This window comes from Gossypium raimondii, chromosome 1, assembly GCF_025698545.1.
Source record: "Gossypium raimondii isolate GPD5lz chromosome 1, ASM2569854v1, whole genome shotgun sequence".
Taxonomy (NCBI): Eukaryota; Viridiplantae; Streptophyta; class Magnoliopsida; order Malvales; family Malvaceae; genus Gossypium; species Gossypium raimondii.
In genome coordinates, this window is record NC_068565.1 from 49,153,473 (window position 1) to 49,179,841 (window position 26,369).

The 26,369-nt window shown below is 32.9% G+C and overlaps 3 protein-coding genes and 1 long non-coding RNA gene across 4 annotated transcripts; 1 reads left to right on the forward strand and 3 right to left on the reverse strand.

The window, feature by feature from the left end:
* Nucleotides 1-10,461: 10,461 nt before the first annotated feature.
* On the reverse strand, nt 10,462-14,226 carry LOC105786292 (uncharacterized). Its single transcript, XR_001131353.2, has 3 exons — nt 13,953-14,226; nt 13,745-13,843; nt 10,462-10,752 (listed from the first exon to the last, which is right to left on the reverse strand). It is a non-coding gene; the product is annotated as an uncharacterized LOC105786292 (long non-coding RNA).
* Nucleotides 14,227-15,817: 1,591 nt separating this feature from the next.
* On the forward strand, nt 15,818-16,859 carry LOC105786291 (dof zinc finger protein DOF3.5). The gene has a single exon (XM_012612667.2). The coding sequence runs from the start codon at nt 16,005-16,007 to the stop codon at nt 16,740-16,742; it is 738 nt and encodes a 245-aa protein (XP_012468121.1). The 5' UTR covers nt 15,818-16,004; the 3' UTR covers nt 16,743-16,859.
* Nucleotides 16,826-18,272, reverse strand: LOC105786288 (E3 ubiquitin-protein ligase PUB23). Its single transcript, XM_012612663.2, has one exon. The coding sequence runs from the start codon at nt 18,126-18,128 to the stop codon at nt 16,920-16,922; it is 1,209 nt and encodes a 402-aa protein (XP_012468117.1). The 5' UTR covers nt 18,129-18,272; the 3' UTR covers nt 16,826-16,919.
* Nucleotides 18,273-22,187: 3,915 nt separating this feature from the next.
* On the reverse strand, nt 22,188-25,413 carry LOC105786285 (BEL1-like homeodomain protein 1). Its single transcript, XM_012612660.2, has 5 exons — nt 25,049-25,413; nt 24,845-24,965; nt 23,956-24,740; nt 23,426-23,802; nt 22,188-23,346 (listed from the first exon to the last, which is right to left on the reverse strand). The coding sequence occupies exons 3-5, from the start codon at nt 24,688-24,690 to the stop codon at nt 22,554-22,556; spliced, it is 1,905 nt and encodes a 634-aa protein (XP_012468114.1). The 5' UTR covers nt 24,691-24,740; nt 24,845-24,965; nt 25,049-25,413; the 3' UTR covers nt 22,188-22,553.
* Nucleotides 25,414-26,369: the final 956 nt, after the last annotated feature.

A 26,369-nucleotide genomic window follows, 5' to 3' on the forward strand; every position in this document is an offset into this window, starting at 1 on the left:
TATGCAACTTTATATTAATTGAAATATGCTACTTGACAAATTTATTTAGTGTTTGACATAATTATCATTAATTTACATATTAGGAATATGACATAATTATCACTAAGGATATAGTTTACAATTGTATTGATACACTATTAATATTTATCAATTTCCGTAATGTTAATTTTTCCAAATAAGGAAAATTTGTTTATTTAAATTTTCAACAATATTCACTAATTTGTATAATGGATGTTTTAATTCTTTGGTAATAGTGTTTTATTTTAATAATTTCACCCAATAAAGGCTAAAGTATTATAAACAAATAAATACTTAACAATAAAATAAGTCATGCATTTGTTTATTATTTTACACATAGCTTCCAACTATCAACTAAATTTTACCAAATATTTTAAATAAATAGTTAATAAAATTAGTTAATTAAATCAATTAAAAAAATTAATTGGCCAAACCAATAACTACAATCAACTACCAACCGATTGTGGAAGAGGTATGTGTGTAATGCTATATTAATTCTTTTAAAGAGTGAACAAGGAAAGGACTAGTAAAAAATTGTTGAGTAGAAAACATTGGCTCTTTTAAGTTGAAGTCTATTGACTATAAAAATTTAATTTATTCCTCGCACGCAATAGGAAATTCATTGCCATGGGTTCTTTTGCATTGACTCTTGCAACTTGCAAGTACTAATAAATTAGTATGCATGTGATGTGTGACAAATTTTCTTTTAAATAATCTTTATTTTTCAATAAATTTTATTTTAATTTAATTCTAGTTCATTTTCATCTAAATTCAGATATTAAGTAAAATTATTAGTTCTTTATTTTTTTTACCACTTCTGCTTCTTGACATAGCTTTTTCGGTATAATAAAAAATTATTTTAAAATTAATTTTGATTTTTTATCATTTTATATATAAATAAGGTCAAATTGATAAAAGTGTGAAAATTAAAGACAGAAATTGTTATTATATTAATTAAAAAGTGCCACCAAAAATAATAATTTTAGAAGCTTTAATGATTAAATTGTAGCTCTTTTTAGTTAAAGTGACCAAAACGAAAACATATTCATAATATAATTACTATGTAGTCTACCCTTAGGAAAACAAGATACCCTGGAAATTTGGAACTCCACGCAACTGAGACCAATATCTAGAGTCTGTAGATGAAAAGTCATGTATTTGTACATGAAGAGGACCAATTAGTGTGATTATTTGCAATGGATGGATGATAGTATGAATTTCCATTTTCCACCCACACTTGTTGAAAAGAAGCCAACACGTGCAGTACTATGCCCTTGGAATCTTTAGCACAAATCTCATTCAAACAAGAAGGCTGGTGACACGATGGAAGAACATTGACAGAATATAATTTGAATTAGCTAAATGCGATATTTGAAACCCTCAAATTAATATTCTGTAACCCTTTCTTAATGTATGTAAATTGGAGGTTAATTAGAGTCAAAAGAAAGCAATTTCACCCCAGGGGCTCTCTAATTGGAGTGAATAGCTGCTAAAACAGGAAGCAAACATTGAACACACTTTGGTAGTGGTGACTATAAAATATTCAAATAAAATAAATGATAATGCAGTCAAAGAATATATATTAAGATATTTTGGCTGCGGAGTTTTGTTTTACATGCATTGCAAATTCTCCCTCGTCAAACTAGGTGTGAGGATTTAAATCCGGCTGGTTATCACCCTCTGGTTTACCGATTATTTGATGGTTGATGTTGTGAGTTAAAAGTTATACTGTGTAAGTGGTAGTATTTTCTTACATTTTTAAGGGTCTGTGCTTTTGTATTGATGTTGAGTAACCCAATAATTTTAAAATTCAAATTAATCAATCTCAATGTATAATTATATTAAAGTTAAATTCAAAAATAAACTAATAAAAATTATCTAAACCATTCTCCACTAAATTTTCTCTTTAAAATGTACTCATTTATTTTACTTACAAAATACACTTTCTAAAACATATTCCCAATGAACTGGTTTAAATGGTAAAAACTCTAGGTCGATAACATATACGAGCATCACATATGTAAGCATTTTCGAACTTATTGATATACAGACCAATTACAATATCTTAATAAAGTGGCCAATAAATCAAGACTATTAATGTCCTAATAAAGTCTCAAATAAATTAGAGATTTTTCTAGATATATTTTTAAGTCATTCAAGTTAATCTCCAAAAAATAGGGGATTCGATTTGGTTGATCTAGATTGATCAAATCTTCAAAGGCTTGTTCCTCCATAAGATTTCAGATCTTGCCTCCCTAAGCAGTAGTGGAGCAGGTCAAAGATGGCGGATTTTACCTCCCCGTGGTTACAGTGGAGTACATTGAAGCCAATAATTCTACTTCCCTGGGCAGCAGTGGAATAGATTGAAGATTTCAGATCTTGTCTCCCTAAGCAGTAGTGGAGCAGATCAAAGATGGTGAATTTTACCTCCCTGTGGTTACAGTGGAGTACATTGAAGCCAGTATTCTTATCTCCCTAAGCAGTAGTGGAGCAGATCGAAGACCCCAGTCTTATCTCCCTGAAGTTGCAGTGGAGCAAACAGAAGTATACCAATCCTATCTCCTTGAAGTTTCAATGGAGTGGATTAAAATCGCAGATCTCATTTCTCTGAAGTTGCAGTAGAGCAGATCGCGTCAGATTTATCCTTAAGTTGTAGCAGAGCAAATTGAAGCTACAGGTCTTATCTCCCTGAAGTTGCAGTGGAGCAGATTAAAGATAGCAAATTTAGTTCTTTTGAGAAGCTACAACATACGAATCCTATCTCCCTGACATACATTGCAGTGGAGTAGATTGAAGCACCAGTTCCTATACCTCTGAAGATGCAGTAGGAAGGAATGACGCTATTTGAAGTAAAGAAGTAATGAAGAAGTCGAGGCTCAGTAAGACCGGGCACAATTGGGCTTTTAGTCTTTGCTCTATTCCCGTTACACGACAATGAGCAAAGAGGGGCACTGTACAAACCCAATAATGCCCGGGCCCAACTAAACCTAGAATGGCCCAACACATGTAGGCCCAATTGAACTAGCCCAATACTGCAAAAAACCCTAGCAGCAAGTAGCCGCAACAAGCAGCAACCTCCCCAGCCTCCAGCCGCCGTAGGACTCGGAGATCGACCTCCCCACGCGCGCCGTTCGCTCCACGACACCTGCAAAAATGGATTCAAAGAATCCGAAAGAGAAAAAACAGCAAAGACAGATGTTGATTTTATTATTTTTCTTTTTCTTTTTCGGGCTATAAAAAGCTTTTAGAAATCTGTAAAAGGGGGGGAGAAAAGATTGTATTGGCAAAAAATACTGAATCAAAAGGAAAAAGAATTTTTGAAGGTATTTTCGGGGATTTGTTTTTATTTTTTTCATTTTTGTTCTTTATTTTAAAACCAAACGAAAAGAAAAGAAAAGAGAGACTTACGGCGTTGAGTAATCAGAGGACCTTCACTCGTCGTCATCGGAGTTGGAGGCTCCATCTCGAGCGGCGGTGGTGGCGAAGTTAGAACCCTAGCAGAGGAGGCTAGGGTTTCAAGAGGTTTTTTTTGAAAAGCATAGCAGGAAATGATTTTTTTTAAAGATGTTGCTTTTATAATTTAATTGAAACGGCGTCGTTTTGGGGGAAAAGATCCGCGTGTTGACCCGACCCGACCCGGAGGATCCGCGCGTTGGGCTTTAAGGGGTAAATTGCACATTAAGGCCCTCTTGTTTGTGGAGCGTCACGATCAAGCCCGATTTGCTTCTTTTTTAAATTGAGCCACAATTTTTATTTGTTTTTCGATTTAGCCCATTTCTGCGCAGCGTTTTGGAAGGACTGAATAATTTCCCTTTTGATCCTCCACACTTGCGCGCGCATTCAATGTGGTCTTGTTTTCAGATTTATTTCGAATTTAGCTTTTTTTTTCTTTTTTTAGTTCAATTTAACCCTTTTTTATTTTATTCATTTTTTTAAATTATGTTATACTATGACTTTATTACTATTATTATTATTATTATTATTATTATTATTCTTGTACATATATCGCATGTTTTAAATAATATACATACATACTTTTTATATTTTATATTTTTACTTTTCTAATATTTATACATTTTATATTTTATATATATTATATAACATATACACTTTTCACACTTTATAATTCAAGATACCCATACATTTTTCGTATATTTATGTACACGTTTTTCTTTAAAATCTTTTTTATATATATATCCCATTTTTTATATACATATTGTACACATATATATGTATTTGAATATATATGTATGCTAATTTTCATGATTGGCCTATGTTTCTACTTATACATTCTATTTTCCTATTTTGTAAATATATACACATATGCATATATTTTGTATTTTATCCTTTTCACGATTTTCAAATACATATACATGCATTTTTAGTTTTTGTTTGATATATTCCATTCTATCTTTTTATGTATCCTTGTACATGTGTGTCAAATATATGCATGCACGTATTTGTGAATTTACTTGTATATTGTACTTGTATATATATTTTGTAAATTTATATTCATATATGTTTTGCATTAAAGTTTTTGTATCATATTGTATATTAACTTTTTAACATACCCTTTTGAAAATATAATTTGGTTTTAACCATTCATCAAAGTTATTTTCTTGATTTAAAGTTTTTTGAATAAAACATTATTTGAAGTTTGGGATTTTCGAGAGAAATTAAGCCCTAACGTATTGGGTTCTGATTTTCTTTGTCAATCTTAAATGACCGAGAATATTCTTTATTCAAAATGCACGAGCATAAAAATCATTTTTGGGAACTTAACTTGTTGTGCCCGAACGTATTGGGTGTGGCCTGTTACTTTCTCGAAATGAAGATTTTCACATAAAATAAAAGTGATATTCAAAGTTCGGGGATTATGAGGGATTGTACCCTAACGTATTGGGACTCGATTTCTTTACATGACTTGAACAATTGGTTATCCTTTTACAAATTTCATCATTCAAGCTTATTTTAAAATCTTTTTAACTTTCGACACTAAGACATCAAATAGTCAATTTGGTACTAATTTTTGGGCGTTACGAGGGTGCTAACCCTTCCTCGTGCGTAACTGACTCCCGAACTCATTTTCTCAAAGATTCGTAGACCAAAATAATTTTTAAGGTGAACCGATCACACCTTAATAAAGGATCGGTGGCGACTCCCATTTTCATTTTTAAAGTCGACAACTTAAAAATTTTGTTTTCAAAAAAACGGTTTCGACAAACAAGAATCAAGTATTTACCGCGTAAAATAGAAATCAAATAATAGAATTCATCATATGGTTCATCTTCCCTAGGTATCTAGGGAAGTAGTTCATAATTGTGATAAAGACAGAATAACCACAAGAAATAAAGAAACTCATAAAAACTTCAAGAGAAATTAAAAGGAGGTCTTCAATCTTGATGGAAATCTACTTCAAAGTTGTCTCCAATGGTGTTCTTTGAGTTGTTCTCTTCAATATTCTCTGATGGCTCCCTTCTCTCTTCTTTTATTTGGTATTTATAGATTTTAGAATGCCTAGAAAGCCTAAAAATCGCGTTTTTTCATGTATTTGGGATGTAAGTCCCATGTGGCTCCTGAAATCTACTCTATTTGTCTGATTTTCACTCTATTTTGCTCCTTTTGCTCCCAAATGCTCTCCTAAGTATGGAAACATGAATTCAAAGGATTAGGAGCGTAAAATTCACCAATTTACATAAATAATCATCCAAAAGCGCATTAAGAACATGATTAAAATTTTTTATTTTTATCACTTATCACATCTCAAACCCATGTTATGTGATATGGCATAAAAAAACAAAATTAGAACAATGGGCATGCTTAACATGCAATCAAATATGGCGATTTTAGAAATTTATCTTGTATTAAGATATTAGATTAACAGAAACAAACTTGTGCTATAATATCACAAAACATGATTGTTAGAACATAACATATTTCATTATCATACAATAAATCAAACATCATAGAATTCGAATTAGAGCATTTACCTTAGGTTCAGAATCAATAAGCATTTTAGTACTTTCCAATCGTTACTTAATCATGTTTCGGAATATATATTATTCATATATTAATCATAATTGATTAACATTAAAACAAAAATACTTCATGCACAAATTTTATTTGTTAAAACCCACACCTTATCTCGCAACTCGTACCACTACGCTGTAAAAATCCGCACTTTCACACCTTAAACCTTAAATGATTGCTGATCCAAAGACAACATTAAAACATTAATTTAGCACCTAAAACCAACCTTGAAACAACTCCAAGAGTTCGGCCAGAATGACATTACAATTATGAATTTTCATATTTGCTAAAACAAGCAAACTCACATTATTACGACGCCTAACAAGTGTGCGAATGAAACCTAATTTCACTGCTACTTTGGGGTGCTATGATCAGCACCTATGATCGATTCTATACCAAAATGTAGTAATTGAACAATGTTAAAAACCCTAAGAAAAACTCAACGAAAATAACAACTATAAGCAAAAACAATTTGTAACTAGCTTTCGCCAATTTTGACACTTGCACTACCCATTTACTACTTCCGGATTGACGAACGTAGGAAAATCGAACACACCTAAAAAAATCATTTAACACTAATTAGAATAGTTAAATAACAGTATTTAAAAGCTGGAAAAGGGTTGCAAATGCGATATTGATGCAATCGTAAACCAACTAAAAATTTGACTAAGGCAAGTACACTTATCAATTAATAGTATAGCTACGGTGAGCAAAGATATCGTTCCTATAACACCCTAACCTGTATCCGTCGCTGGATTAGGGCTATGAGGCATTACCAAACAAAACATAGTTAAGCACAATCATTTATTACATTTCATGCACAAAGCTATATCCACTTCTTTACAAAATTTTCTAAACTCAATTAGCCTCAATTCTCCTATTCACATAAACCAAATTCGCATATTAGATTCTCATAGCCAACCAAAAATCAATTATGCCTTACTAATCATTTCACATAATCGAAATTTATTTCAATATTTAACCATATCAATAAAACACGTAATTAAAACACATAGCTAATTTAAACAAACATGCTTTACTAATTAAATCACATTTTCAAATCAGGCTTCGAAACTCAACCATTTCATTACCATCAAATTCATGTCATTTGAATACTTAAAATATATTCAATCATATATCATTACATTTTATATACTGAGCATATGCCAAAATATCCATTTGCATACATTTATTTCATTAACAAATTACTAATCATTCTATTTTTAAACCTATGCACATTCGCATACCAAACCATACTAACCCAGCGACACATTATAATCAAAAGATAAATGTCGAAATTTTAGCATTCGGACTGTAATGGCCCAATATTGCCCTGCCCGATAATAAAAAAATAAAAAAATAAAAAATAGTCCAAAAAACCATAGTGTCCAGATTACAAAACTAATACCCAAAATACAAAGGCCCGAAATACAAACTAAATATAATAAGCCCAATTTCTAATTACAAGGGCCCAGGTCCGATAGCCCTTGGAACCCTAGCCGCACGCCTTAGCGCCGCAGCGGCTCTCCTCGTTCGCGCGTGCCAAGCCTCAGCAGCCTCCGAGCCGAGCCTCGCCACCCGCCTCCATACACACCTGACTCTGCACTCCGTACCTGCAAGAGACGCGCACAAAAGCAGCAAAAATAGACGCAAAACAGAGAAGAGAGAGAAGGAAGAAATACGATTGCGGGGGAGGGATTTCTTTTTTTTTTTCGTTTTTCTTTTCATTTTTCTGTAAAAAGGCATTATAAAAGCCCAAGAAGGTTGTAAAAGCGGGGACGATTGATAATACAAAAAAATAGCAAAAAAAAAAGGTGATTTTCCAGACTCATCTTCTTCCTTGTTTGCTCTTCTACATAGTTTTATTTTCTTTTCTTTTTTTCTTCTGTGTGTCTACTAGAGGGAATAAAAAAAACAGTAAAAGGGAGGATGTACCTCGCGACTGAACCGATTGCCCTTTCTCCGTTGTCATCGGAGTTAGGTGCATGGTTCGAAGAGGCTCTAAATGAGGCGATGAACCGTCATGCGGCGCCGAGAGAGAGGGAGCTTCAGTTTCTTAAAAAAGAGAAAATGGTTGTTAGGGTTTTTAGGCTTGTTTTAATTTTATTCGCAGGACCCGAAATGTCGTCGTTTGTTGCTGGTGTGATAGCTTCAAAACGGCGTCGTCCGATCCTCCTGACCCGCGCGGTGACCCGACCCAGGGGAAGGATCCGCGCGTTTTGGGTCTGAGGGGATTTTTGCGCGTTTAGTCCCTATATTTTCATGAAGCATTCAAATAAGCTTTTACATTTCGTCTAATCTTAGCCGTGCATTTTGTTTTCGTTCCATTTGGGTCCGCGCAAGGGCGCTGCGTTTTGGGGAGGGGAAATATTTCCCTTTTGGTCCCCATGTCATCTGCGTGTCGCGTTTTGGCCCACCATTTTGCTCCATTTTTTATTTTTATTTTTTAGATTTTGTTTAATTTCTAATCTAATCCCCTTTAATTTGTGTTAACATTTTATAAATAGCCTTCCTGGGATTCATTCCTTAATAATATAAATATTTTATGATCTTATCTTAATTTAATTTATACACCTTCTTGTTGCTTTCACGCATGTTCGTATATATGTATATATAATCAATTCCAAAATTTCTAACAATAATGCTTTATATTCTTATACATATACATATAGTATTTTAATAGTATACTTACACATATAATAGTATATTGTTATTAACTTCAAGTGATAATTTTTATTTTTACGCAAAAGCTTTGTTCTTTTAAGTTTGTTATTTCATTTTATTTCACTTTTATATATATTATTGTTGGGTATATACTATTAATTCTACTAGGTTTTATTCACATAAATTAAAACGTATACATTAATTTCAAGTTGTTTTGCTTTTATTTTACTGCGTTTTATTTCTTTGGGTTTTAAAATCCTTCATTATATTTTTATATATCCTTACTAAATATCAAATATTTGTGTTATTTGTTGTTATCGTTTTTTGTTGTCTCATTTTATCGATTATGAATGCATGAGCTGCTTAAATGTTTATGAATGTTTGTATAATATGATCAAAGTTGATACTGATATTTGCTTTATTAGTTTAACTGTCACTAGCTTAAGTTTAAATTTTTATCATCTTTTACATTACGTATGTCATTGATTAATCATATCCTTTTTGTGAAAGTTTATTTTTTTTTAAGCTTTTTAGTCGTTTTATTTTACGATCCTAAAAAAGGGGCTTGGTGTTTATTTTCCCGAGAGAAACGTGCCCTAACTTACTGGCCTTCGATTCTTCTTGATAATATTAGACAACCTAGTGCCCATTTTTATTAAAGCCGTTCAATTATTTAAATAAAATTCATAAGATTTCAGAATGTTAAATCCTAACTTATTGGATATGACAATCTGGTATCTCGATTTCAAAAACAAAGGCAATTTTTGATGTTTAAGGATTTCGAGAAATTGAACCCTAACTTACTAGGTTCGGGTTTCCCAATTGACTTGAAAAATCAACTATCCTTTTTAAAACACATGATTTTTTTTAAAAGAGGACAAACCTAATTTCGAAGAGTGAACTGTCGCGCTCTAACTTACTGAGCGTGGTAATCTATCTCTTTGAAATAGGTGAGTCTTATCACCCAATTCACTTCATTTGAATTTTCTTTTTAACTGTTCGTATTTTAAAATATTTACAAAATTTCGATATTAAGACATTAAAACAATCAATTCGGTACCAATTTTGGGCGTTACGAGGGGCTAACCCTTCCTCGTGCGTAACCGACTCCCGGACCTGTTTTCTTTAAATTCGCAGACCCTAAAAAATTGTTTTTTAAGGTGACCCGATCACACCCCAATAAAGGATCGGTGGCGACTCCCCTTTTTTTTAAAAGAGTCGATCCTTGTTTTTTTAAAATTTAAAAATAGTTTCGACACGGACAATCCCTATTTTTTTTCGAGCGGCACTTAACATTTCACAGTTAATTCAATAAACAACAGCAACAAATAGCATTTAAGTCAATAAGTTTTCCTCCATTTGGATAGCAACTAAATTACACAATATAGCAGCATAACAGCATCACAACTGGTCAGTGAAAATCAACACATTTTAACAGCTTAGTTAGTTAAATAAAACCACATAAATGACAACACATTTGGACAATAAGCATGTACAATAAGACAAAACATAGGTAACCTACCCTGTTTTGGACAGCATTTATACTCCAATTAAACAAGCATTTACACTAGGTAATCATAGGAAACATGTCCTGTTTTGGACACCTTTGATTTGCAACATTTATACATCATTAATTCACAAATATTTGGACAGCAATAACAACATTCGGACAGCATTAATTTGTACAAAAATGGACAGCATTTAAGCACCAATTTGGACAACATTAATATACTCAAAAATGGACAGCAATTAATCATCAATTTGGACAGCATTAATATGCTCAAAAATGGATAGCATTTAAGCACTAATTTGGACAGCATCTTATCATCACACAAACCAAATTGCCACCATCCATCACACAAGATATACCATTTCCAAGCCAACTCACATGGCTAGAATTACAATTCAAAACATACCAAAAGTTCATTAGCCTATACATGCCATATGCCATATATACAAAGCTTCAAAAGTACCAACAAGATGATCGATAGCGTGATGACGTTTCCCGACGATCCTCGAGTCTGAACTAGCTTCGATAATCTATAAAATAGTGAAAAATAAACATAGTAAGCTTTAAAAGCTTAGTAAGCCATATACAAATAAACTTATAATACATGAAGTAAATATAACCAACTCATCAATGAAAAATCATGGCTAATCACATGTATAAATATCACATTCCTCATCTAACTCACTTGTTAATGATTCATAAGCATCACTTGCCTTAACCTTTCAATTTTCATATAACATCATACATAACTGAATTGATTACTCATTCTCATATTCATCCACTTCTCAACATTGCCCGTTGAACCGTTCGAAATTGATAAGGATACACAGATAGTACATAAAGCTCGTACAATGTCATATCCCAGATATGGTCTTACATGTTATAATATATCGATGCCACTATCTCAGACAGGGTCTTACACGAAATCATATACGATACCAATGTCTCAGACATGTTCTTACACGAAATCACACCTCGGAATCCTAATGTCATGACATACATATCCTATACTATTCCTATAGTTTGTACGGGGCTTTCAGACGTCGTAATTCGATTGATACCTTCTCGTATTCAAATATTCAACATCCAAAGCAATTCAATAAAAAATAAAAATATATAAACCAAGTTAAAGGTATTTATTTGCATATGAACTTACCTCGTATATACAATGAACAGATCGGATCGACTACTCGTCAACTTTCGATTTTCCCCGATCTAAATCCGATTTCTTTCTTTCTTGATCTATATGAATTCAAATTTATCTCATTTAATCACCTATTCATTCAAAAATATCTATTTTGATAGTTTTCCACTTTAGCCCCTAAAGTTTCGCATTTATTCAATTTAGTCCCTATTTCACAAAATCACAAATTACACAAAATTTCAATACACCCATGCTTAGTCGGATTTATTAGAGGTCCCTAGCGGCCCAAAATTTGCATTTATTTCACATTTCAACCACTCAATTTACACATTTCTCAATTTAATCCCTATTTGACATTTTTGTCAAAAATTACTTAGTAAAACATGATAATCTAGCATCAAATATTTATTTTTCATCATCAAACAACAAAAACATCAAGATATCATCAATGGAATCTCACAAATTCATCAACCAATCCAAAAATTAAGACATGGGCTAGCTAGAATACGAAGTAACGATCTCAAAAACGTAAAAATTATCAAAAATCGAGCTCAAACCATACCTTAATCAAACTATATGAGTGCCAAACCCTAAAGAGAAAAAATGGCTTCTTTTTCTTGACTATTCGGTTGAAGAAGATGGAAAAAGATTATACATTTACTTAATTTTACTTAATTTATCATTTATTTACTAATTTACTTATTTAACCATTAAAAACATTAGTAATTACACCAAATGTCACTCCACTATCATCCACTAACTTAAAAATGGCCTATTTACTACTTAAGGGCCTTTACTTTAATGTTCTATAGCTATTAGACACCTTTAGCTTATAGAACTCAACTTTTAAACCTTACACGATTTAGTCTTTTTTACCGAATTAAGCATTAAACAATAAAATTTCTTTACGAAACTTTCACACATATATATTCACATGTTATAAATGCCAAAAATAATATTAAAATAATTTTCTAACCTCGAATTTGTGGTTCCGAAACCATTGTTCCAATTTAACGAAAATTGGGTTGTTACAATTCCCACGAAGACTAAAAGTACTAGTAATTACTATCTTTCTATTATTTAACCGATAAATTTAAGTGATTGATTAAAACTAAAATTAACTAAATTAATAAACTACAAACACGACAAAGAACAAAACAGGAAAATAATCGATTAATAACCAATAAGCTAAACAATACCCAGGAAAGAATTCACCTAGACTTCATTTGTTACTATCAATCTAAATTACGCAGTTTCTTCACATGGTATCTTGATCCGTAGAAATCTCTAAATTATCCTAATATCTCTCTTCAAGAATAAGAGCAACTGACTCTAGGTTTATTAATTGAAATTTCTTTCTAATTAAAACATTTATTATCGCATTAACTCGATTTATGGATTCCCCTATTAGATTTGACTCTAATCCGATAGATTTATGTCTTCCTATTTCTAGTATTGCATGCAACTCCACTCAATTACGCGAGATCTACTCTTAAACAGGCCTATTCCTCCTCTGATTTAAGCACATCAAATATGGATCAATAGTCTAGAAATATTAAACCAAGAATAAAACACACGTAATTGAGAATAAGATTTAAGTATTTATTGCGTAAAATAGAAATCAAACGACAAAATTTATCATAGAGTTCATCTCCCCTAGGTATTTAAAAAAATTAGTTTATACTTGCAAATAAGAACATCTAAAATATAGTATAACCACAAGAAACAAAAAAGCTCATAATAATCTCCAAAGAAATCAAAAGGAATATTCAATCTTGATGAAAATCTGCTTCAAAATCTGCTTCAATGGTGTTTTTCAAGTTGTTTCCTTGAGTATTTTTTGACAGCTCATATATAGGTCTTAAAATATCCGAAAAACCTAAAAATTACAGTTTTTTTGCATGTTTAGAGTGCAAATCGCGAAATCAACATGGTCTGCCACATGGCCATGTGGTAACCCGTATGGCTTACACGATTGTGTGGTTAAGCCGTGTGGAATGATCCAGCCCATGTGGCCCTTGTACGTTGCTCCAATTTTCTGATTTTCACTCGTTTTTCACTCTTTTTGCTCTCAAATGCTCTCTTAAGTATAGAAACATGAATTGAAAGGATTAGGAGCATAAAATTCACAATTTACATCGAATAATCACCAAAATATGCATTAAGAACAGGATTAAAACATGTTACTTTTAGAACTTATTATATATAAATAGCAGCCCCTAATGGTGTTAGATGAGGTGGTGCACCACCAAGGATGGCTCAAAGAGGGGCTATTTGTATCGGCATAGCGAAAGGGGTTTAGGAGCTAACTAGAAATTATTTAGGGCTTGAAAAATAAGGAAAATGAGAGCAGCATAAAATAGTGTTTTAAAGTTTACCAATCAGCAGCCACAACAGAGACTTTAAGGGCAGCAACACACCCCTACGACGGTGGTTAAAAAGGCTGACTTAGGCGGCTTTTAGAGAACGTTCAAGGGCTGAAAAAATTTGTTTTGATCAACAATTTAATCATCAAAACTCCAGATCCGAATCTGAAATAAATCAGTAGCAAAAAGGAAGGGAAAAAGATAAGAAAACGACACTTACACAAGACAGATGAAGGGGCGGCAATGGTGTTTTCCATTGCAGCAATGGAGGTTGTTTTTAAGTGATAAAAATGACAGATTTGAGGCTGGAAAATCAGTGAAAAACGGCAGCAAAATGATGGAGAAAACGAACAGTAAATCACTTCCAAAAGATAAGAAGTGAATGTCAAAAAGGGTGTTAGAAAGGGGAGGGAGGCAGTTCCAGTGAGGAGAAGAGAAAAGAGAAAAAAAACTATGAACAAAGTGGGAAAGAAGAATGTTGGACGACAGCAACAAAGGAGAGTAATTAGACTCAATAAAATAAAATAAATGATAATTAACCCTAGGTTAATAAGAGGAGGCGACACAAAGCTTAAATGAGAACAAATTTGGGAGTGAAAGGAATTAAACTCAAGCCTCTAAGTCGTCTTCTTATTTATTACTAAGTCAATTACTCAATGTTGTTTTAATTTTACAAACTTTTAACTAAAAATTATAATGTGACAATTCTTGGTTCACAAACTCAATTTCTTCTAACATGTGACAATAATCATATAATAATAAGCTTAAAAAAGAATTTAAAAATTCCAAAGTTATTGAGGACTTCAATTTGTCACCTTTATCATAGCAAGCAAAATTGAGGACTTCAAACTTTTTCTACACAATTATCTCTTCACCACACCAAAACCCTTTTAACTTGACATGCATTTGATAAAAGTTTGAACAATTCATCAATGATTGAGAATCGCATTCTGTTGGTTAGGCCTGATTCTAAATCTTCTACATTAGTATCATGAAAATAATGAACACAATATCTAGATCATAAAGTTCATTTGTGTTTGAATCAAAGCTTGCATCAGAGCATGCATTATTTCTTTCTTCTTCGTTAATTAGAGAATCTAAACAAATTATTTGAACTTTTCCTGACATCAATGTTTTGATTTTGGTTGTAATTTCCTGTTTCTTCAATCTAGGAATGAGCTTTTTCTCCATTAAGTCTGGAAATTTCGACTTTCATTTGGATTTTCCATTTGTTGAGCAATAATTTTTCTTCTAAGCTCTTCAATCTTGATAGCTTTGGAGGGGAAAGCTAAATTGATATAAAATAAGGGAATGTTTGAATTCTGCAAATTTGAGGCTGTTCATAAATAAAAATTAACGATTACCTTTTGGGAACTTTTCTTTTTTCATTTTTTTATGCAACTTTCAAAGTTAATGATGTATTTTGTTAGTGGAAACAGCTACAATAATTGCATTTTGCGAGAGAAATTAGGGAAAAAATTTAATATGATAATATGTAATTGTACACATTGTGTACACTTTCTAGCATGATTTTCTAGACGGTTAGCAATGCATCGTCTTTTAATAATGTGATTAGAGATTTAATTTTTCTTATTAAATTGAGCATATTTTATAGTTAATTATTTAATTTAACTGCGACGAAAAATTAATTCTTATCATTGATAGTGGATATTGTGATTAGGAAAAAAAAAGAAAATAATATGTACGTATGTATATATATAAAGCCACATGATCCAAGAAGCGCATGATCCCAGAAATCCTCTCTCAAAGTTAACCAATCTACCGACTAAAGAGACATTCCTTCTTTAAGGAACACACCAGCCATGTGCATCTGTTTTTCTTTTAGTCCTTCTCACCAGGGCAGGTTTTAACTGAAATGGTGGACATTAAACTCTTTGGGTTTGGAATGAATAAACGGGTTCTTTGTTTTTTTTTTATATTAATTTTCATATCTAGGTTGTCGGCTCCTGAACGAAAACCAGATTGTGCCTCTCGAGGCATTTGCTTCCTAAACCTCCTTCATTGCACCGACACAATGGATTAGCCTATGAGACTAATTCCACACCAGCCGTCGCCCTTAACGGCACCCCAACCCCTCCCCCTCCCAATCTCATGCACCTTTCCAAGGCCCCATAAACCATACATGTGCCCTTATAACTCTATTGACTTTCTTTGGTTTTCTTCACTTGAAAGTTGAAAGTTGAAACCCTTCTCTCTTTTCTGCGAATTAGCTTTCTTTGATGAAAGCTAATGCAGCTCAAGGTAATTGGTTATGGAGAGAGGATGGAAGCCTAGAATGGAGATATCACCAAATTGTCCAAGATGTGGTTCTTCCAATACCAAATTCTGTTATTACAACAATTATAGCTTAACACAACCGAGGTACTTCTGTAAAGGTTGTAGAAGATATTGGACTAAAGGAGGGTCACTTCGGAACGTGCCGGTCGGTGGTGGTTGCCGGAAAAACAGAAGAGGTAAGTCCTTAAGGTTACCAACCGATGGTGCCCAAACAAAGAGTTTGTCATGTGATTCATTTAGGCATTCTTATGCCTCTACTGAATCTAATAGCTCCTCATCCATGTCTGATGGCTCTCATATTGATCTTGCACTTGTTTATGCAAACTTCTTGAGTAATCAACAACCGGAAAACAAGTCCGGTTTCGTGGTCCCGGAGTTGCGAACAGAGTTCGATCCTTCTCTAGAGTTTTCAAGAATATTGAACACAAACATGGCATCAAGTATTCAGCTGCCAGAAGAAAATGGTCTCGATTTGTCCACGGAAAACCATTTGAGCAACAATGGACAAATATACTGCTCTGGTGGTAACCATGGGTTGCCGCCATTGCCTGGTGATGATTTACCATGGCCGAATTCTCAATCCACCATGAGTCCATCCTTGCAAGCAACACAAGAGCCAGTCCTAGAACCCGAAACTCATGATCCCAATCAACTGTTTGGTAATTGGAATCCATTTGATTTGTATAGTGATGATACTTTCTCCAGGACTTGATCATGGAAAATTTAATGCATGTGCACTAGCCTCAGCTATATATCACTGTTTCTTTCTTATATTTATGTATAGAATCAAAAATATTTGTGATGAAATAATATCATATATTTTATGTTGCTTTTCGTATCTGATTTATCAATGAACAATTATGTACAAAAATACAATTGGTGATTGAAATCAAGCTGGGTAAGAAGAGAGCAAATAGGTAGGTAAGCAAGGGGAATTCTTCCATACTCTAGCATGCAATTTCAGCACCTCTCTTGCCTTCTCTTTTGTTTTATATCCACAATCCAGTTGAAGTACCAAGCATAGTTTAGTCACAACACCTAATTGCAGCATCTCTTGTAGCACATTAATGGTAGCACAGAACTTTGAAATTGATAGCAAAATCCTCACTGCCCTTTCACTTGCAACCTGAGAGACCCTAAGTATCTTCTTTGAAACAATTGCAAGCCCTGCTCCATGGCTTATCAGTTCCAATCGGCCTTCGGCACATCCGCATACTGCGTCCAACACTGTTAGTATCATCTCACAAGCCCTTTTCTCTGATGAATCAAGAAGCATGTTGATCAAGACCGGTACCACGCCTGCTTCAGCTGCTTTAATCTTGTTTCTTCCCAATGGACAGGTATAGACCAACAATTTTAGAGCAGCTTTAGTGGCCTGCTGAGAAATTTGATCACACAAAACTTTGACTAATTCAACGAATAATTCAGGTCTCAAATTGATGAGTTGCATTGGACCAGCCATCTCCACCATTGATTTCAACAACAATACTGCAAAAACGCGTGATTCATAGCTTCCACCTTGCATTACTCTCGTTAATGACACTATGAAATCACCATTTTTGGCCATAAGCTTCTTCAGAGCAGCTTCTGAGAGTTGGAGACTGTAAAGAATACTTAAAGCCTCATCAATTGTTGATTCTTCAGCTACTGTAGAATCATTATTACTCACAATTGAAACCAAGAACTCAACTGCACCTGAAGATTCCATACATCTTTTGTTTGTAACATTCTGAGAAGCAATCGATTGAAGCCTCTTGAGACACTTGATTTGTTGCTGTGGTGACTTAGCATCATCGAGAAGCTTGATAATCTGAGCTTTGCTAATAGGTGGTTTTGGCGTTGGGATTCTTTCGATTCCATGAGAAGCATTTAACAAGCACCAAGATTGAATCAATCTTCTAAGGGTATGATTCGGGGTAAGTTCACAATCAACAATAACTTGCTTCGTAACAGGGCATGTAGTGTTCTTCCCTGAAAACCACCACTTCTCGATGCTTTCCCTGTCGTACGTAATCCCTGTTGAAACCGTAACAGGATCCTTCATAAACTCGAGAGAAATGGGGCAGATGAAAAATGGAGGAACATCGATTTCATCCATACCAAAAATGAAACCAAGATTTCAAGAACAACCCGGACAAGAAAAAGCTTAGATTTGTACAAAGAAAGGAATTTGAGAATTGGATTCAAAGTAATTGAAGTGAGGCTGATGAAGATTTAATCGTGAATTGGTTTGAACTTGGAAGACAATTTGGGGGATGAGTTTATATACGCGAGATATTCAAAACCAGAGAGAAAAGTCAAAAGTCAAAACACGGAAAAGGGTTGGCTTTCCAAGAGGCTCCAGTACGACAACTATAAGTCTAGGACTACTATTAGTAGACCAACGACTTGCCTGGTCTTACTCAATGCTTGAGATTTTCATGGGTTTTATTTGCAAATTTCTCCCTAAATTATAGCTTCATAGATTTTTTTTAGTCACTTTTATTTATCTCAAATTATATTTTAGTCACTTACGTTGACATGTTGTAACATTTTAGTCACTGAGCCGTTAGTTGTTGTTAACGGTTTAACAGTAAACTAACGTGGCACGTTGAATCATCATTTCAAACAAAAAAATTTAGGTTAAATTATACAATTGGTCTCCATAATTTTTTCGTTTTGAGCGATTTAATTTTTTTCTTTTATGTTCTTTTAACTTTCCTTTTTTTTTCTTTATTTTCAATTCTCTTCTACTTTTCCCTCTGCTTGGTTGATCGTCCTAATTTAAATTGTTCAAAAAAATAAAAGTATAGGGACTAGTTTAACAAATGGAAAACAAAGAAAAACTAATTAAAAGAAATGGAAAAGGGAGGAAAAAAGAAGGAGAAGGAGAAAAACTAAGTTAACTGCAATTAACACTTAGTGACTAAAATGTTGCAATACGATAACAAAAGTGACTAAAACATAACATTTCAAACATAAATGACTAAAATGTAACCTGGGACAAACAAAAGTGACTATTTGGTAGTTTGACTTTTTTTATATTTAAAGTTTACCTTTTTTATATTTGGAATTTATCCTTTTTATTTTTATTTCATGAAATTTAATTTATTTATTTTTCAATTTTTAGGTTAAATAATGAACCCTGCTAATTTTTTTTTTGTTAAATTTAGATCCATTACAACTGCAATTTATTTGTTACATGGCTACCAAGTAAGGGTAAGTATTCGATCGAATCAAGTCGAATTGAGTCAAAAAATTTCAAATCAAGTCGAGTCGAGTTAATGAATCATATTATTTATACTCAATGTTGTGTTTACATGAACTAATTATTTAACTAGTAGACGAAGTATAAGATTATATAACTACGTGAACAATATAATGGTTTTGTCTTTTAACTTAATGAGTAAACATTTATCAAAACAACATAATTTTACTTTTTAACTTAATGATTTTAACTTTTAACTTTAGAATAGTTAAACATTTATCAAAACGACGTAATTTTGTCTTTTCTTATTCGGATTTTTGGTTAACTTGAATTGTGTAATTCATATTCGAGTTAAATCGAAAAACTTAATTTTTTATTCGAGTTGATCCGAATAATTTGATTAACTCAAATAACTCAAACTATTTAATTCAAAATTTGAATTTTTTTTATCAAGTTTTTAGAATCGAAACGGATTTTGCTCACCCCTACTACCAAGTTAGTATTTCTTTCGTTTCAAAATGTTACAACAATAAATTTAACAAAAAAATGTAATGATATTGACAGTTAAACCTTCAATTTGATAGTTTACCCTAAAAAAATTCTATATAAATTTGAGATAAATACAACTATCAATTTGTTTGTCAATTTTATAGAATAACCTAAAAGTAATAGAACATAGAGAAAGAATAAAAGAACTTTTGTTTGTCAATTTTGATGTGTCATGTAATTGAAATTTCATTCTTATTTATGGGGATTTTTATGTCTCTTTCTAAAAACATAATTACCCGAACATCTTTTAGATGGACACATCTATTAAATAAATCATAATTATTAATATTTAAGTCACATAATTTCTTACCATGAACAGTGGTAATCCCAGTGAATGAATCAAACAAACCAAGCATTATTGCAGATTTATAGATCAAAATTTTCTAGCCTGAGGGTGTTGAAGGATACAATTCTTTTGCTGCCATGGACTATAAATTTGACAAACTAGCACTAAATTCTCTAACTTTTTAACAAGAATTTGAATTGTATGTTAGCTTAGAGAGAGAGATGAAGGGGTGAGACAAGATGAGATTTTATTGCATCTGCCATGTCTTCCTCTGTTGAGCTCTCTGTGTGGGAGTATCTTTTTCGCATCGTACCAACCCCATATTTAACTTCATCACAGTGTTCATCAAATTTCCTCCCCATGTTGAAACAAAATAACAACTTGATTCCTTAAAACCTTGAATTTATCCTCTGGAGTAATGCTTGATTTCAACTACTAAGCCCACTCTCCTGTAAAATCTGATATTTCAGGGGAAACAAAAAAAAATAAGAGGAAACTTGCCAGCATCTTTCCAAAATTCATATCTTTTTAGTGAGATTGTTATGAAGGATGACAAACAAATGTCCTATATTTAAAACCCAAATATAAAAATTTACCCTTATTTTAATAAAACAAAGAGTTGCTAATGCAGTTCGAACCTAACCTGTATATCAGGTGTTGCCCAAAGAAGAATTTCACTATATTAAGGATGGATTTGGATGGGCGATGTGCTTAACCGTGGTTAATGTAAAAACAGAGGTGACAATGAGATTAGATACTGTAACAACCCATTTTGCTCTTTGTTTGGTTTGATTGTTTGTAAATCAAACAATATTAGATCCGTAGCTAAAGCGATTTAGCCTTTTCATTAGAGCCTTGATTGAGTTTTGAGAAATGGGGTGAGACATGTTTTCACTCCATTAGAACTTTTTTATTTTGTTTTTAGATCAAATTATTTCCTCTATCCGTTTTGATAGTTTATAAAAATTATTTTTTTTCCAAAATTTGTGATTTTTCTGTAAAATTGAAAATAAATTTTTTTCATTATAAATATAATATGTCTTATCATTACACCAATATTTATTGATAATCTTGTTTAAATTTAAAAGAAGAGATGAGATTTATGTACCAAACAAAAGAGTAATAACCCTAAATAATTTTGTCATTTGATCGGAGTTCATATTTCCAAAATAATGTTAAGATAATACAAGTATATGGGATATAATTTTGTCATTTAACATACATTTTTTTATTCTATAGGTGCATACGCAATTATAAAATAGAATTGAATCAATGCAAATTATAGAATCAAAATAATTTAAACTAAAATCAATCTACTAAATTAAATCTACACATAAACTTGAAAATTTAAAGGCGCAAAATCTTGCCAATAATATTAAGACTTCGTTGGTAGCAAATACTTTTCTTATCTTAAGCTACTTAAATTTAAATGAAAGTATCCACTAAATAAAAATATAATATGAATATTCTCAAATTTTTATTTTTTTTATATATATTGGAGGTGATTAAAGTATCGTAATCAACATAACATTTACCTATTTTTTAATGATAGTAAGAATTTCATCATCCTTGAATATTGAAATCGATTTAATTAAATCCTAATAAAAAAAGAGTTATTTTGGAAATTTTAAAATGAAAATTAAAAATTTGACAAATGTATTTATCGTATATCTTTACAAAATATGCCCTACACTAAATTTAGAGTAGACTTTTAAAATTTTACTCATAATTATTTTAAAAATAGTATTTATAGCTACCTTTTCATTAAGCATAATCCTTTTAAGTCCTTCCACAACTTTGATGTTGATGGATTATAGCTGCATTTTTGTAACAAATTATGTTTTGTAAACTTATGCATTATTTATTCATTTATCTGATCTTGGATACTGATTGTCAAATTGACTTGAATCTGATGTATATTTTTCTATTCATCAATGGATACTAATCCACCGTACCAACCGCTGAATCGTTACTTAGAGCTCGCTGGCAGAACTTTAAAAAAAAAAGAAAAAAGATAATAGTCAATGACTTAAATAAAAAATTTTGAATAGTTCAATGACTAAATTGTAATTTTTTTAGTTAAATAAACAAAACAAAACTTAAACCATAAATTAGCAAATAATAAACAATGCAAGGAAGCAGCAATAAAATTGTGACACCATCTTATTTATGTTCTTATCAACTGATTAAACATCAGAAAAAGAACTAAATTTATAAATTTGCTAATAAATTCATACCCCGAATGGACTAGAATTTGATTATACCAAGTATACCCCAAGTAACTAATTTTATGATATCAATCCATCTATCCCAATCTCCCATTACAAAATTAATATACAATCCTCAAATATATGCTGAGAATCCTAAACTGTCTAAAGGACTCAAATTGTACTTGGCCCAAAGTATAAAAACCTATACTAGGCTGAAATTCGCTTTCTTCTTTTTTCTTTACACTACCATTCATTTTCCTGGAAAATGTGAAGCTGCCCCTGTAAGTTTAATCAGGCAACAAAGTCGGGTAACAATTGTGCTGCAAACCTTTTCCTGTTCTGAATGTTGATGTTGTCATATGCAGCTGAAGAGTGTGGTGTGGAAGGGTTTATAGACCCAAACTCATTGGGTTCACCAATGTCGACCCTTCTCCCCATTTGCATGGCTTGGTTAGGGAGAAAAGTTTGATGAGGGGTGCCTGATAAAGACAGGTTTTCACAATGGGGAAGTCCCAAAGTGAGTGAAACACCATTGCCTGAAAACCTTGGAGTGAACTGTTCTGTATCAAACCTTGTTATTTCTCCAATGGGGTATTGTCCAAAGCCACCCATGAAATCATTATTAGTTGTTCCTCCCATGAATGTGTACCCATCTTTGTCAAACTTCATTGTAACTTCATTATTGGTTCTCGGTTTCTTTGGACTTCCTTGTGTGATCCCTTCCAATTCAGATGATCCAATGAAGGAAAATCCTGACTGGTTACCGATAAGGGGAGACGCTGAAGCCATTGAAGCCGACATTGAGGAACAACCGTTCTGATTTGGGATATTACTGTCCTGTTTGTTGTCTGTGCTAGTTTTGTCTGGTGCAGTGGATTTGGATGTTGAATCTTCATTGTTATGGCTTTTACTTGTTTTCTCCTCTGAACCATTCTGTTCTTGTTCCTTGATTTCTTCCAAATACATCTCTTCCACCATTGGTTTCCAAAGCCGAACTCGAGCATTTATGAACCAATTAGACACCTGACTCCTAGTAAGCCCCGTTTGTTTAGCAAGCATGACCTTGTCTGAATCTTTAGGGTACCTGAAATACAAATAAACAAATCAGATACTGTAATAAAGTATTGGAATTTTGTTACAAGGTCCAAATTTAGAGTACTTACGGATGAAGAAAGTGTTCAAAGAGCCAAGCACGAAGAACTGAGACTGATCTTTCAGGTAATCCTCTTTGGGGTCTCCAAGCATTGTGTTGGATCATTCCTAACTGTTGAAGTGCTCGCTGCTGTCGAAGATGATGATCCACCAACTTAAGCCTTGACCCTTCTATTTTGCTACCTCCTAGACAATCTTCTTCACCCAAGCTTTTGTTGGCTGCCCGGATTTGACCTGTTATTGCATCTTTCAAACATCGAAACTGCTTTGAGATGGTTTTTAAGGCAAGAGATGTGTATGTTTTAGCAGAGCCGATTCCAGCTGCTTGTTCAAATGATGATATCACTATCTGCATCTGGTGATGGTATTGCCTGTACCTTTGATCCACCTGAAAAAACCAAAAATCATGAACAAACAAAGAATATTGAATGCTCCACCGTATATATTTAGAACAATATTTTCCTTGAAGAACACAACTTTCCCGTATATAATATGCTTTTATATATATGGTAAAAAATAAATATCCATATAATGTTCATACCTCATCAAGCATGCTAATTAGCTTTGCCTTCTTCATCTGAATTTCCTGTCTCTCCGCCGTAGTCAGTTCGGGTCCTTGCTTCCCATCTGCATCTCCGGCTGCCGCCGCGGATTCTCCTACAGCCTTACCGATATTGCTATTGTCTCCTCCTCCGCTACCCTTTTTAGCCAATTCGTTCCTGGTAATCCCGGTATTGTTAACATTAACAACCTCATCGAGAAGCTCTTGAGCAGCCTTCAAGAATTTAGAGCTAAACAGCATACTTTGTACACCCGAAACTCCATTAGTCACACCTGAACCCGACGAACCCGACCCACCGGAAACCCTCATGTCCTCACCTGAAACCGCTTGTGCATGTGATCCGTAACCATGATGATGTTGTTGTTGTTGGGAAGAAAGGCTCAAAGAGAGTCCTTGCTGAGCGCGTGGAGTTTCACGCGCTGCTCCAGAAGGGTCAATAGGGTTGTACAAGTTGTAATGGACGCGTTGAACGAGGCCATGCAAGGGGGAGATTTCGTGGGAAGGAGGGTCTTGGTTGGCGGTGGAAGTAGCCGTGAGTGGGACACCGACAAATTGTTGAGTGTGGGGAGGTGGTGGAGCGTGAAAAACGAGGTTGTTTGGCGGCGGCGGCGGAGTGGTGTCGGAGTACTGAACATAAGCAGGGTTCATGAGTACGAGGGTTTGAAGACCATCAGGTGCTTGGATTTCAGGGTTCCCATGAAAGTACGTCGCCATCGGATGCAGTTTCTGTTGTGTTTGCTGTTATTTTCTGTGCTTTCACTTCACTGAAAAAAAAGGGACTGAAAGTAATAAATAATACTGTCAATCAAAAACAAAACATACAGAAAAACCAAAACTGAGAAGAAACATGATTTAAAACTTTAAAAACCTTATTCTTCACAATCAATCATCAAACTTTGAATCAACCCATTTAAGAACTTGCTAGTCTGATAAATTATAGCTGCAACGGGAACTAATTAAACGATGATATTGGGATGATCAAGTGGATCCTGTACAAATCAAACAAGTTCAATCAAACACAAAGTAACTTTGAAAAAACAAGACATGTGTATTGGTTAATGATATTCAGTACCTGGTTTGATGTTACTACGAGTGTGCACGTGCTTTATGATCATCTTCACCACTGCAAATCAACTAAAGGGAAAGTAAAGGTGATATAATTATAGTTAAAATACCAGAATTTATGAGAAAGAAATTCTGAATATGATCTATCTATGGAATTTATGGGTTTTTTCTTTTAATGAATTCCCTGCTTCACAATATAAAAAGAGAGAAACTCAAAATCTCTGCAACTTCTCCACTGAAAATGGCAAAAAGAAAGAAAGAGAGAAAAGTTGAGATTAAAAAAGGCTGAGAAAAAAGATACCCATCTTTATTCACTTCATTATCCACAGATTTAAGGCAATTTTTCTTCAATCTTTAATTCCCATTTATTTTATTTTATTTTTAAAAAAATTAAGTGAAAATATATATATATATTTCTCTTTCAGAGACACTGGGAAGACATATTTATAGGAGGAGTAGTCTATATGACATTCATTTACAAAAATTTATATATTTAAAAAATGTACAAAATGGTTTCCTTTTATCTTTCAGTAGAAAATGAGAATGACAGACAAATAATTTCTGATATATATAATAATGAAAATTTTATAAATAAAAATAATAATGAAATATTTCTGTGTCAGAAGATCACAAAACAACTGATAAACGAGGAAATGTCTCCTTCCACGCCAAAGCCTAATGAAGAAAAAATAAATTAAGAAAAAAAAATGAATAATTCATATGATGATGAACATGGAGGGTTGGAGGGTCCTACTCCTCAGTTCAACGTTAAATATCTCTTTGTCTTTATCGTTTTTATTACTTTTTTTTTTCCTTTTTTTTATGTGGTTGGATGCCAAAGTTTGAAGATAAAGCAATTAAATTTCTAAGGATCACACAACCAACCACCATAACACACCTACTTTAATGCTTCAAAAAGAATATTAAATACAAAATGAAATGAATACTGCTACAAATATATAGAAATGTAAAGAAATCCCATTGTTTTCTCTTGCATGAGAAATATTTTAAAACTTGAAACCTACCAAAAAGTGAATAGTTTGATCTTTGAAACTAAACAAAAGCTGGTGGCGTCTTTCAATCAAATGCATGAATGTGTGAATTTGAATAAAAAAAAGGGTTCCAACTGTGCATGCCCTACTTCTTATTTCATTTTTTCTTGTAATTTGAAATAAGAAAAAGAAAATTAAATCTGAATTTGGACCTACTTGAAACCAAACCCATTTCACAATTTCATAATTGTCAATATTTTACATAACAGGGAAAACCCTAAAAAGAGAATGGAACCATGGAAGTGTCCAGTAGCAATAGATTTAGTAAAAAGTATA